At 44.4% G+C, this 15,295-nt stretch overlaps 1 protein-coding gene across 1 annotated transcript in view; it reads left to right on the top strand.

Moving 5' to 3' along the window:
• The window catches only part of LOC106595389 (unconventional myosin-XVI), a 255,328-nt gene that overhangs the window by 64,497 nt on the left and 175,536 nt on the right, over positions 1–15,295 (top strand). The window contains exon 5 of the mRNA XM_082969131.1: positions 9,912–10,020. Coding sequence (XP_082825257.1) covers positions 9,912–10,020 — 109 coding nt within the window. The remainder of the gene's footprint in view (positions 1–9,911; positions 10,021–15,295) is intronic.

Genomic DNA, 15,295 nt, shown 5'->3' on the forward strand with positions numbered 1-15,295 from the left:
TGGCTGTAGTCACAGCAGGAGCTGAGAATGACTGGTCAGGGACACCTCCTCTCTCCTATTTACTCTACATGCATGCACACACTAGCACGCACGTGCACACACACACACACACACACACACACACACACACACACACACACACACACACACACACACACACACACACACACACACACACACACACACACACACACACTGTCCCTCGCCACGCTCTGGTTTTCTGAAACCTGCAGAAAGGCTGTATGATTGGCACATTTGGGCTGGATGAAAAAAAAGTATGAAAACAGACAGCTAGGCGTGCTCTCGCTTTCTCTCTGTCCTTCTTTCTCTTTCTCTCTCACTCTCTCTCTCCCTCTCTCTCTCTCTTTCTTCCTCTCTCTCGCTTTCTCTCTCTCTGCTCTCCGTCTCAAAGCAATAAGCTCTTCCTCATGAATATACACAAAGCACCAGCTGATGTTGAATGTTAATTGTAACATTCATTAACCCCTAACTAACCCTGCTAATGAGTGACAACAGCTCCTGCTAGACCAGACCATAGAAATGGGTAGGCACTTTACCCTAAGAAACAAAGGGGAAAATTCAAAATGCAGACCTCTATATTTAATATTGGTACATAACAAATCATTCAGATTAACTTAATTAATTGCGTTTTAATTTGCTTGCCATTGACGGGTAGATTAATTCGAATCAAATTGTATTTGTCACATGCGCTGAATACAACAGGTGTAGACCTTACAGTGAAATGCTTACTTACAAGCCCTTAACCAACAATGCAGTTTTAAGAAAAATAAGTGTAAGAAAGTATTTACTAAAATAAACTGATGTAAAAAAAAGTAAAAAAAATAAAGAAGAAAAATAGAGAAATAATATATAATTAAGGAGCAACAATAAAATAATAGTAACGAGACTATATACAGGGGGTACTGGTACAGAGTCAATGTGCGGGGCACAGGTTAGTCGAGGTAATTAAGGTAATATGTACATATAAGTAGAGCTAAAGTGACTATGCATGGATAATACACAGAGAGTAGCAGCAGTGTAAAAATGAGGGTGGGGGGGATGCAAATAGTCCGGGTAGCCATTTGATTAGCCGTTCTGGAGTCTTATGTCTTGGGGTTAGAAGCTGTTAAGAAGCCTTTTGGACCTAGACTTGGTTCCAGTTGCAGAGGGAGGTGTTTAGTCCCAGGGTCCTTGGGTTAAATGCGGAAGACACATTTCAGTTGAAGGCATTCAGTTGTACAATTGAGGTCACTATGGTGTTGAACGCTGAGCTGTAGTCAGTGAATAGCATTCTCATGTAGGTGTTCCTTTTGGCCCAGGTGAGAAAGGGCAGTGTGGAGTGCAATAGAGACTGCTACATCTGTGGATCTGTTGGGGAGGTATGCAAGTTATAGTCAGTCTAGGGTTTCTGGGATAATGGTATTAATGTGAGCCATGACCAGCCTTTCAAAGCACTTCATGGCTACAGATGTGAGTGCTACGGGTCGGTAGTCATTTAGGCAGGTTACCTTAGTGTTCTTGGCCACAGGGGCTATGGTGGTCTGCTTGAAAGATGTTGGTATTACAGACTCGGACAGGGACAGGTTGAAAATGTAATTGAAGAAACGTGCCAGTTGGTCAGCACATGCTTGGAGTACACGTCCTGGTAATCCGTCTGGCCCTGCAGCCTTGTGAATGTTGACCTGTATAAAGGTCTTACTCACATCGGCTATGGAGAGCGTGATCACACAGTCGTCCGGAACAGATGATGCTCTCATACATGCTTCTGTGTTGCTTGCCTCAAAGCGAGCATCGAAGTTATTTAGCTCGTCTGGTATGCTTGTGTCACTGGGCAGCTCGCGACTGTGCTTCCCTTTGTAGTCCATAATAGTTTGCAAGCCCTGCCACATCCGACAAGCGTTGGAGCCGGTGTAGTATGATTCAATCTTAGTCCTGTATTGATGCTTTGCCTGGTTGATCCATTAGATGCATTAGCTCTGATATTTCCCCAGTGTTTAGAGACTTGATGTGATGAATTGCAGGATGTTTAAGTTCCAGGTGTTTGTGGTTTGCATTTAATGGTCCAGGGCTCTGAGATATAAGGGTTTGGACTGCAGATTTTGGGGTTTTGGGTTCATCATTTGCAAGTCACTCTCTAGCCTATGTCCATCGTCTATGTATTCCTCTTCCTCCATTCTCTATATTAGGTAAAACCGTCTCCAACCCCCCCTAAACACACACTCCACTTCTCTCTGTCTGCCTGAGGACTAGCCAATTCATCTTGTGTTCTGTCCTAACATGGTCGTTAGAATTCTATTAGCGGTAAATATTCAATAAGGAGCCTCACTTAAAGACCCCTGTCCCTCTTATCTGCCCCAGCCCAGCCACAATCGTTACACTGCAACATCTTTTATTGTTTAGGAAAACAACAAACAGCAATGTATGGTGAAGGACTGACAATGGCGACTTGAAAGGAAATGTGTTAGCTTAAAGTGGAACTGACAGTCCTTTAACTACTTAGCAAATATGAAACAAACAGACAATCATAATATCAGTAATAAAAATATCAAATTCCAAGTTTATGCTACAAAACCAACTTCATAAGAGGTTTTAAAAATAGGTTCCACTTGACTAACAATTCCATGACGTACAGGCATTATTGGCAGACTAGATGGATGCAGTTCAAAGCATGATTAGCTAATATAATTCACCAATACATTTCTTGGTAGTCAAAAGAATATTGCTATCAGGATGTAAATCACAGACTGGTACATTGTTTGCTGCCTCCTCCCATTCAGGATGCCCTCTTTCAGTTTCAATGCCTCAATTTTTTGGACAAAAACAGATGAATGTAACTATGGCTGGGAATGTCAATACAATCAAACTAGCAAGGGCAATTGAGCACAACTCATAATGTGGCTAATAGGCTAGCCTATTGTTGATGATCAATTACTTGAGAAGGAGACCAAGTCAAGACGCTGTACCAGGTGGATTCAGTTTATATTAAGGCAGTTTATTATGAGACAAAGATATTTGGCTGAGCGTGCACGGACTCCTTCGTTTAGCGCATAGGGAACTAGCAGAAGAGAGCCCCGAAACATAGTATACATCCAATTTATACAATGAAATAACAGTGTGTTGACGTAGGTTGAGTCTAGTGGGTCCGCTCTCCTGACTGGTCGATGAGTGGAGGGACGGTCCACTCTCCAGGTGGTGTCGACTTCCCATTGGCCCTTGGCAGTGTCCTTTGTCCTCGGAGTCTAACACCCCTAAGTGTGTGTGTGTGTGTGTGTGTATTTCTGGTAATTCGTGTCTGGGTGCTTGCGATATTCATGGAATGTTGTTCTTTACACCAGTGGTCAGTTCATGTGGCTAGGGCTTAAGTCAGCCATCTGTCTCTGGGTGTGGTCGTGATTGGTATCAGTTGGTCGCTCAATATGTCTCTGGAATTTTGTTGTGTGCTGTTGTGAAACATGTTGTGCAAATGCCCTCCTTATATATCATTAGGTAAAACGTTAGATTATCTTTATTACACTATCTATTCATGTACCTCTTTATTAAGCAAGCCAAGAAAACTGGAACCTAATGTTAGCTAGCTACTGTAGCTTCTGGGAGGATGTCATGTCATTGGAGGAGTAGGTGAGTGATCAACTTTTCCCCCCTCATCCTTTTTTTGGTGGTACAGCTAGATGCAGGTGTTAAAAAAAGTATCTTTGCTAGCTAGCTATGCTGAACTTGAACAACTGTTATCCCGTTAGCATATCTCTTGCGTTCATAAATTCACTCTGGCTACCTACTCCGATTACTCTCATCTGAGTGTGACAGAGCACAGAATAATTTATTAATTTACAAACGTGCAACACCCGCTTAATATGACCTGTGTCAGTAAGTGTAGGGGGGGAAAAGTAAGAGTCATGATAAAATGTAAACAGCCTAACCAGCTCTGCTAAGGCGAGTGAAATGGTTAGAGTGAGATGTTCTCCCATTTGTGTCTGGAAGTAGCAAGCCAACTTTAACCAGTTAACTTGTATACTTGACTGCCGCTGAGGAACACACGGATCAACCCTACTCCTCAGCCAGAGCATCCAGGGTCAATCGTGCAGTATGTGCTAGGAGAGCGAAACTCTCTGAATTTACGAACCGATGATCTCACAACGCTCTGAATTTATGAACGACCCAGAGCGCACTCTGACACACTGGCGGCAGTTTATGAACTAGTTATCAATTAAATGTATTTGCCGTTGATCAAATGGGCGGGCAGGCAGGCAAGTTCCCATTCACTTGTCAAAATGTGGGTTGGGACAAGCAAGCATTGACAGGCAAGCTGCAGAAGTACGAGCAGGCTACTATTCCCCATCGTTTATCAGTGCAATTTTGACGGCCAACTAGCTAAACAAGTTTGAGAGGGTTTATCTAATGTTCAGCTCATCTCGCTCTGACTAGCATTAGTTGTTGATCTTGTTGTTGTTGATCTGCATAACTGAGGGAGAGAGAGCCTACCTTTTCATGGTTGTTTGAACAATAGGACTGTAAAGTTCCCAAATGTAAGAGGACTCCCGTGGTATTTACATATTTTCAGAAATCCATTCAGGTGTATTTTGTGGCTTTTGGCGAATGTGTTCTAATGATCGACTGCCTGTAAACACATAGCTAGTCCAGTTCAAAGTGAATTATGCCCATGTGGTAAATGGCTTATTTGCATCAAGGTCTACTATAGCGCTGATTGGCTGTGGTGTACCGATCTGCATAGACTCCGGTCCTAGATGAGCCAGATGTTTTATTAGGTTTTATGTATTGCAGTGTCTTTTAGTTGTCCAAACACACAGCCGCTTTCCCACTCTAAATTGCTAAATAATTTTCACAAATGCCTTACTATGCATCATTCCCAAACATTCTAAGAATTTATAAAAACGTGGAAATTACCAAATCTAAGTGTTTCCTTGTCAGCAAATGTAAAAAAAAAAAGTGTCATATTCTTCCAGGGACTGTATATGAACAGATTTAAATAAGATTTCATGTTGCTAAAACGCTGTTAGTTCCACTTTAAGTAAGTTATAGAGAGGGAAAAGGGGATATTGACAGAGAGAGAGAGAGAGAGACACAGCACAGACAGACAGACAGACAGACAGACAGACAGACAGACAGACAGACAGACAGACAGACAGACAGACAGACAGACAGACAGACAGACAGACAGACAGACAGACAGACAGACAGACAGACAGACAGACAGACAGACAGACAGACAGACAGACAGACAGACAGACAGACAGACAGACAGACAGACAGACAGACAGACAGACAGACAGACAGACAGAGACATGAGATGAGAGAGAGATGGCGTGTGACAGAGAACAACCCATTAGAGAGGTGGCCACCCCCGCAGAGAAGCCAGCAGAACAGCCCACCTCAGCTCCCGACACCACAGCAGAACAGTCCACACCAGACCCTGACCATAGCATCGACATCACAGCAGAACAGACAAATGAAGAACCCCAAGCCCGGGGATCTGACCCCCTCTGAGCACCCCCCCCCCCTGTCAGCCATCCTGATAGCCCTCCTAACAACCCCCCCACACCCACTGAGGACATACACAAGACACAGATTGTACTCCTTATATACAAGAAAATGTACTTTTTCCCAAACACAGAGTGTCTCAACTCTGGTGTCCAAACACCCAGCGTGCCCTAGACCTTCTGTCTGAGGACCAACTAGGGTCACCCAGCCACATAATACTGCACACAGCCACAAGGACCCAAGAGCACAGCAGGAAAGGGTGGCCACATTACTCAAGGGATTGATTGAAAAAGCTTCCTCTGCTTTCCCCAACGCGCAAGTGGTTATCTCCACCTTGCTACCATGAAAAGACTTCCACCCTGCTGCCATACAGCAGGTAAACGCAAGTATTTGCCGTGACTGTGTCTCAAAACCAAATGTTTACTTGGCCCACCACTTCACCCTGGACTTGAACAGCCTTTACGACCAAGTCTACCTATACAAGGCAGCAGTGCCCACCTTCTCCCGGACCCTAAAGGACATCGCCCTCAAACGCAGCCCCAACACTTCACACAGGAGCAACAGATCAGTAGACACCCCGCCCAGACCAGCGAGACACTCTCCCAGACACTCTCCCCCCCTGGACCTACACATAGATGACCCACGCCGGGAAGACCAACCTCAAGACCACAGCACCACCAGCCACATCCACACCCCCACCCCAACCAATCAACACCCCCCCCCCATGTCAACCATGCCCACACCCCATTTAGGCCCCCTCAGATCAGACCTATACCCCTCCTGCCCAACCCATGCACCCCACCCCCGCAAAGAGGGCCTCAACATGGAAGTCACACAAACGCCCAGGCCGTGAGTAGGCAAACAGACCCAACCCTCAATATTACACTAGCCCAAGCCAATGGCATGTGCCAGATGCTCAGCAGGCTCTGATCACACTTACTGGTATTTGGCCAAACCACACGACCAACAACATTGGACACTTTATGAAACACAAAACCTTCACTATCTCATCCTGGAATATCCAAGGCCTAAAGAGCAGGAACCTGGACTTCACCAAATAAACCAGAAATACAGACATTGTCATCCTACAAGAAACATGGTATAGAGGAGACGAACCCACTGGTTGTCCTCTACCAGGTGTGAAACAGGGAAGGGACTCAGGGGGTATGCTAATTTAGTATAGAGCAGACCTAACTCACTCTTTTAAATCAATCAAAACAGGAACATTTTACATTTGGCTAGAAATTCAAAAATAAATTATTTTAACAGAGAAAAATGTGCTCATGTGTGCTACCTATATCCCCCCACTAGAATACCCATACTTTAATGAAGACAGCTTCTCCATCCTGGAGGGGGAAATCAATCATTTCCAGGCCCAGGAACATGTACTAGTCTGTGGAGACCTAAATGCCAGAAACAGACAAGAACCTGAAACCCTCAGCACACAGTGGGACAAACACCTGCCTGCAGCTGACAGCATTCCCTCCCCCATATGCCCCCCAAGGCACAACTACAACAACATAACCAACAAAAATGGGTTACAACTCCTGCAGCTCTGTCGGACGATGGATATGTACATAGTCATTGGTAGGCTTCGAGGGGAACGTTCACCGACACCCCTATCAGATCACAGCAAAATCACAGTCTACTTGAACAGAGCAATACTCAATCATGAGGCATCAAAACCAAAGGAAATTAATAATTTTAAGAAATGCTATAGATGGAAGTAATGTAGGGTGGAAACCCACGAAAAAACAATTAGCCAACAATTAGGGAACAACAAACTTCACAGACAAAACGTTCCACTGTAATAGTGAAGGTGTAAACATAGCAGTATATTAGACCTTTCAGCTTCCTTATCAAATTAAATTTTTTTTTACAGAAACCGAAGAAAATTAACAACAATGACAAATGGTTTGATGAAGAATGCAAAAATCTAAGAAAGAAATTGAGAAACCTATCCAACCAAAAACATAGAGACCTAGAAAACCTGAGTCTACGCCTTCACCATGCTGAATCACTAGAACAATACAGAAATACACTATGGAAAAAGAAGGAATAGCACGTCAGAAATCAACTCAATGTAGACTCTAACCACTTCTGGGAAAATTGGAAAACACTAAACCAACAACAATACGAAGAGTTATCTTTCCAAACTGGAGATGTATGGGTAAACCACTTCTCCAATCTTTTTGGCCCTAGAACAAAGAACAAACAAAAAAACAAATACATGATCAAATTCAAATCTTAGAATCAACTATTACAGACGACCAGAACCTTCTGGATTCTCCAATGACATTGAATGAACTACAGGACAAAATACAAACCCTCCTGTGGTGTTGATGGTATCCTCAACTAAATGTAAAATATACAGACAACAAATTCCAATTGGCTATTCTTAAACTCTTTAACAGCATCTTTAGCTCTGGCATCTTCCCCAATATTTGGAACCAAGGACTGATCACACCAATCCACAAAAGTGGAGACAAATTTGACCCCAATAACTACCGTGGGATTTGTGTCAACAGCAACCTTGGGAAAATCCTCTGCATTATCATTAACAGCAGACTTGTACATTTCCTCAGTGAAAACAATGTACTGAGCAAATGTCAAATTGTCTTTTTACCTAATTACCGTATGACAGACGGTAATTTACCCTGCACGCCCTAATTGACAAACTAATCAAAACAAAGGCAAAGACTTCTCATGCTTTGTTGATTTAAAAAAAAGCCTTTGACTCAATTTGGCATGAGGGTCTGCTATACAAATTGATGGAAAGTAAAAAATACAACATAAAATCCATGGACACAAACAACAACTGTGCAGTTAAAAACACACACACTTCTTTCCACAGGGCCGTGGGGTGAGACAGGGATGCAGCGCCCCACCTTCTTCAACATATATATCAACAAATTGGTGAGGTCACTAGAACAGTCTGCAGCACATGGCCTCAACCTACTTTTATCTGAAGTCAAATGTCTACTGTTTACTGATGATCTGGTGCTTCTGTCACCAACCAAGGAGGGCCTAGAGCAGCACCTAGATCTTCTGCACAGATTCTGCCAGACCTGGGTCCTGACTGTAAATCTCAGTATGACAAAAATAATGGTGTTCCAAAAAGGTCCAGTCGTCAGGATCAAAAATACAAATTTAATCTAGACAACGTTGCCCTAGAGCACACAAAACAACTATACATACCTTGGCCTAAACATCAGCGCCACAGCGACAAGTCAAGAGCCTTCTATGCCATCAAAAGGAACACAAAATTCCTTAACAAAGCCATCACCTACAGAGAGATGAACATGGAGAAGAGCAAGCTGGTCCTGGGGCTCTGTTCACAAATACAAACAGACCCCACAGAGCCCCGGGACAGCAACACAATAAGACCCAACCAAATCATGAGAAAACAAAAAGATTATTATTAACACATTGGAAATAATTACTTCCAAAAGACAGCAAACCAGAAGGCTATTTGGCCCTAAATAGAGAGTACACAGTGGCAGAATACCTGAGCACTGTAACTAACCCAAAGTCAAGGAAAGCTTTGACTATGTACAGACTCATTGAGCATAGCCTTGCAATTGAGAAAGGCCGTCGTAGACAGATCTGGCTCTCAAGAGAAGACAGACTATGTGCACGCTGTCCTTAAAATGAGGTGGAAACTGAGCTGCACTTCCTAACCTCCTGCCAAATGTATGACCATGTTAGAGACACATATTTACCTCAGATTACACAGATCCACAAAGATTCAAAAACAAACCCAATTTGGATAAACGCTCATATCTACTGGGTGAAATACCACAGTGTGCCATCACAACAGCAAGATTTGTGACCTGTTGCCACAAGAAAAGGGCAACCAGTGAAAAACAAAAAGCATTGTAAATACAACCCATATTTATGTTTATTTATTTTCAATGTTGTTCTTTAACTATTTGCACATCGTTACAACAGTGTATATATACATAATATGACGTTTGAAATGCCTTCATTATTTTGGAACTTTTGTGAGTGTAGTGTTTACTGTTAATTTTTATTGTTATTTCACTTTTGCTTATTGTCTATTTCACTTGCTTTGGTTATGTTAACATATGTTTCCCATGCCAATAAAGCCCTTGAAGAAAAACATTGAATTGAGGGAACAGTAAAAGGCAGAGTTGTGCACACATCCCTGCCCTGGGGCCCCCACAGTCCAATATTTAATGAGTTGTTTAATTACCTCCACTGAGTGTTTATGTCCTTGTGGTTCTCCTCAGGTACACACTGCTGGGAGGTCCTGATAATTGGGCATACTTTATCATCAATCTCCCTCTTATGAATGACCTGTGAAACCACTCAACTTATTTGTGTCTCTCTCTTCTGCTTTCTCTCCCTCCTCGTTTTATGGTGGGTTCCGAACGTTCCATGTGTTTTGGAAGGCTGGGGTGAATGTTTTACTGCAGGATGTGAACGGGAACATTCCACTGGACTACACCACCGAGGGAACTGAGACCAGCTACATCATCCGAAAACACCTGGAGGAAAACGGTAACACAACACTCCTCACAGGATTTACTATTGTGTTGTGTTGTGTAGTGTTATGTTGTTGTGTTTTGTTGTTGTGTTGTGTTGCTGTGTTGTTGTGTAGTGTAGTGTTGTGTTGTGTGTTGTTGTGCAGTGTTGTGTTGTTGTGTAGTGTTGTGATCTTTTATAGTGTTGTTGTGTTGCAGTGTTGGTGTGTAGTGTTGTTGTGTAGTTTAGTGTTGTGTAGTTTAGTGTTGTGTTGTTGTGTAGTGTTGTAGTGTTGTGTAGTGTTCTGTTGTGTTGAGTACTGTTGTGTAGTGTTGTGTAGTGTTCTGTTATGTATTGTTGGGTTGTTGTGGTGTAGCCCTATTGTTTATTTTGCATAAATGTTAAAATAAATCAAATCAAATCAAACGTTATTGATCACATACACATGCGGGTGTAGCGAAATGCTTGTCTTCCTAGCTCCAACAGTGCAGTAGTATCTAACAATTCACAACAACACACACAAATCTAAAGGTAAAAGAATGGAATTAAGAAATACATAAATATTAGGATGAGCATTGTCGGAGTGGTATTGACTAAAATACAGTAGAATACAGTATGTACAGTCGTGGCCAAAAGTTTTGAGAATTGCACAAATATTGATTTTCACAAAGTCTGCTGCCTCAGTTTGTATGATGGCAATTTGCATATACTCCAAAATGTTATGAGGAGTGATCAGATGAATTGCAATTATTTGCAAAGTCCCTCTTTGCCATGCAAATGAACTGAATCCCCCAAAAACATTTCCACTGTATTTAAGCCCTGCCACAAAAGGACCAGCTGACATCATGTCAGTGATTATCTCGTTAACACAGGTGTGAGTGTTGACGAGGACAAGGCTGGAGGTCACTCTGTCATGCTGATTGAGTTCGAATAACAGACTGGAAGCTTCAAAAAGAGGGTGGTGCTTGGAATCATTGTTCTTCCTCTGTCAACCATGGTTACCTGCAAGGAAACACTTGCCGTCATCATTGCTTTGCACAAAAAGGGCTTCACAGGCAAGGATATTGCTGCCAGTAAGATTGCATCCATTTATCGGATCATCAAGAACTTCAAGGAGAGCAGTTCAGTTGTTGTGAAGAAGGCTTCAGGGCGCCCAAGAAAGTCCAGCAAGCGCCAGGACCGTCTCCTAAAGTTGATTCAGCTGCGGGATCGGGGCACCACCAGTACAGAGCTTGCTCAGGAATGGCAGCAGGCAGGTGTGAGTGCATATGCTTGCACAGTGAGGCGAAGACTTTTGGAGGATGGCCTGGTGTCAAGAAGGGCAGCAAAGAAGCCACTTCTCTCCAGGAAAGACATCAGGGACAGACTGATATTCTGCAAAAGTTATAGGGATTGGACTTCTGAGGACTCTGATGAATTCCCTTTCCGATTGTTTGGGGCATCCAGAAAAAAGCTTGCCCGGAGAAGACAAGGTGAGCGCTACCATCAGTCCTGTGTCATGCCAACAGTAAAGCATCCTGAGACCATTCATGTGTGGGGTTGCTTCTCAGCCAAGGAGTGGGCTCACTCACAATTTTGCCTAAGAACACAGCCATGAATAAAGAATGGTACCAACACATCCTCCAAGAGTAACTTCTCCCAACCATCCAGGAACAGTTTGGTGACGAACAATGCCTTTTCCAGCATGATGGAGCACCTAGCCATAACTAAGTGGCTTGGGGAACAAAACATCGATATTTTGGGTCCATGGCCAGGAAATTTCCTATAACATTTTTAAAACAGAAATGTTACATTTACGTAAGTATTCAGAACGTTTACTCAATACTTTGTTGACACACCTTTGGCAGCGATTACAGCCTCGAGTCTTCTTGTGTATGACGCTACAAGCTTGGCACACCTGTATTTGGGGAGTTTCTCCCATTCCTCTCTTCATCCTCTCATATTCTGTCAGGTTGAATGGGGAGCATTGCTGCACAGCTATTTTCAAGTCTCTCCAGAGATGTTCGATCTGGTTCAAGTCCGGGCTCTGTCTGGGCCACTCAAGGACATTTAGAGACTTGTCCCAAAGCCCCTCCTGCGTTGTCTTCGCTGTGTGCTTAGGGTCGTTATCCTGTTGGAAGGTGAACCTTTGCCCGTCTGAGGTCCTGAGAGCTCTGGAGCAGATTTTCATTAAGGATCTCTAATGTACTTTGATCTTTGCCTCGATCCTGACTAGTCTCCCAGTCCCTGCCGCTGAAAAACATCCCCACAGCATGATGCTGCCACCACCATGTTTCACTGTAGGGATGGTGCCAGGTTTCCTCCAGACGTGACGCTTGGTATTCAGGCCAAAGAGGTTTTTGGTTTCATTTTGGTTTCATCAGCCCAGAGAATGTTGTTTCTCATGGTCTGAGTGTCTTTTGGTGCCTTTTGGCAAACTCCAAGCTGGTTGCCATGTGTCTTTTACTGAGGAGTGGCTTCCGTCTGGCCACTCTACCATAAAGGCCTGATTGGTGGAGTGCTGCAGAGATGGTTGTTCTTCTGGAAGGTTTTCCCATCTACACAGAGGAACTCTAGAGCTCTGTCAGAGTAACCATCAGGTTCCCTGACCAAGGCCATTCTCCCCTGATTGCTCAGTTTGGCCGGGCGGCCAGCTCTAGGAAGAGTCTTGGTGGCTCAAGATTTCTTCCATTTAAGAATGTTGGAGGCCACTGTGTTCTTGTGGACCTTCATTGTAAAAAGTTTTAAAATCCTGTTTTTTATTTTGTCATGGCGTATCCTCCATGATGATAATTGTTTTTTTTATATACATTTTAGGATACGGTTGTAACGTAAAAGAATATGTGGAAAAAGTCAAGGAGTCTGAGTGCTCTCCGAAGGCACTGTAGTGCAGCAGCCTCTAAGGTGCAGGGTTAAGTAACCTGGTGGTAGCCGGCTAGTGATTGCTTTTAGATGGTCTTGAGATAGAAGCTGTTTTTCAGTCTCTCGGTCCTAGCTTTGATGCGCCTGTACTGAACTCGCCTTCTGGATGATTGCGGGGTGAACAGGCCGTGGCTCGGGTGGTTGAAGTCCTTGATGATCTTTTTGGCCTTCCTGTGACATCGGGTGCTGTAGGTGTCCTGGAGGGCAGGCAGTATGCCCCAGTGACACGTTGGGCAGACTGCACCATCCTCTGGAGAGCCCTGCGGTTACGGGAAGTGCAGTTGCCATACCAGGTTGTGATACAGCCTGACAGGATGTTCTCAATTGTACATCTGTAAGAGTTTGTGAGGGTCTTAGGGGCCTAGACGAATTTCTTCTGCCTCCTGAGGTCGAAGAGTTTGTGTGGGTGGACCATTTCAGATCGTCAGTGATGGGTACACCGAGGAACTTGAAGCTTTTCACCTTCACCACTGCGGTCCATCAATGTGGATAGGGGCGTGCTCTCTCTGGTTTTTCCTGAAGTCCACGATCAGCTCCTTCATTTTGTCGACATTGAGGGAGAGGTTATTTTCCTGGCACCACTCCGCCAGGGCCCTCACCTCCCCCCTGTAGGCGGTCTCGTCATTGTTGATAATCAGGCTCACTACTGTTGTGTCATCTGCAAACTTGATGATTGTTGTGCTTGGCCATGCAGTCACTGGTAATCAGGGAGTACAGGAGGGGGCTGAGCACACACCCTTGTGGGGCCCCTGTGTTGAGGATCAGCGTAGTGGAGGTGTTGTTTCCTATCTTCACCACCGGGGGGGGGGGGGGAGTCCAGGACCCAGTTGCACAGGGTGGGGTTCAGACCCAGGGCCCCGAGCTTAATGATGGGCTTGGAGGGTACTATGGTGATGAAGGCTGAGCTATAGTCAATGAACACTATTCTTACTATTCTTACATCCAGATGGGATAGGGCAGTGTGCAGTGCAACGGCGATTGCATCATCTATGGATCTATTGGGGCGGTATGCAAATTGAAGAGGGTCTAGGGTGTTATGTAAGGTGGAGGTGATATGATCCTTAACTAGCCTCTCAAAGCACTTCATGATGACAGAAGTGAGTGCTACGGGGCGATAGTCATTTAGTTCAGTTACCTTTGCTTTCTTGGGTACAGGAACTATGGTTCCTGAATATGTCCGTAAACACCCCAGCCAGCATGGTCTGAGGTCGCGGCTAGTGATACCGTGATACCGGCAGCTTTGCGAGGGTTAACACGCTTAAATATCTTACTCATGTCGGCCACAGAGGACAAGAGCCCACAGTCCTTAGGAGCGGAGAGCCATCTTTCCTCCAGTGAATAGTATTTTTTTCAATCTTTTCCAAGTTTCCACCCCCACACAATGACTCTGGTGAAGACCTATTATTTCAGCAGTAAGACATTTTGTTGTAGTCCATATAACGTCTCTGTGTGTTAATTTACTGCCTGCTGTAGTGCTCATTTGCATCTTATCATGGCAGTTAAAGAAAGAGACTGAATAGAAAAGGAACTGAAGAGGGAAAATTACTGGAATATAATGTTTAATTTGTCATTCATTAGATAATGTCTTAATTGTGTCCACATGCAATTATAACATGAGGTGAGGAGACAGACTTATTCAGAAGGAACGTTCACATGGATGGTTGGCTGATGTATTGACAGAGGAAAAGGTCTCTATACTGTATGTGGGTTTGTGTGTGGGGGGGTGTCCAATCCTGCCCAGCCCTATCTAGCCCAGCCCTATCTAGCCCAGCCCTATCTAGCCCTATCCAGCCCTATTGGTCCCAGCCCAACTTAGTCCAGCCCAGCCAAGGTGAGCCCAGCCCAACCTAGCCCAGCCATATCCAGCCATATCCAGCCCTATCCAGCCTATCCCAGTCAGTCCAATCCAAACCAGCCCAGCACAGCTAAACCAGCACACTGTGTCCATATCTAACTGAGTCCAACTCAACTCAGACTGATGGTTATGGTCCAGCTCCCTGGCAGGGTGTTGGAGGCCCTAACATGCTAATGTGTTAGCAGGAGTAATAGATAGCACTGTTGGTCCTGTACAGACACCATCCATCTGCCTCAGAGTAAAAGCCACTTAGCCCCTCCATCAATACAGAGCACGGATAGATGGATAGACAGAGAGAGGGGGATGACAGCCTGACGGAGTGTGGACCACATACCATCCTCACCTCTCCCTCCATCCCTGGGGTAGCATCAGGCGTATGGTGATTTATTATCACTGTGTGGGGGAGAGTTCTTGGCAGGTCGCTTGTGATACAAGTCAGTATTCGACGTCCATCCATGTCTGAGGACACATGGAGATGACGTGGAAACCGGCCACTAGGGGCAACAGTGAACATTGTTAACTTCAAATAGGTTTTGGGTTTGCTAGGGCGTTCTG

The sequence above is a fragment of the Salmo salar genome, chromosome 25 (assembly GCF_965601325.2).
Source record: "Salmo salar chromosome 25, fSalSal1, whole genome shotgun sequence".
NCBI classification, from domain to species: domain Eukaryota; kingdom Metazoa; phylum Chordata; class Actinopteri; order Salmoniformes; family Salmonidae; genus Salmo; species Salmo salar.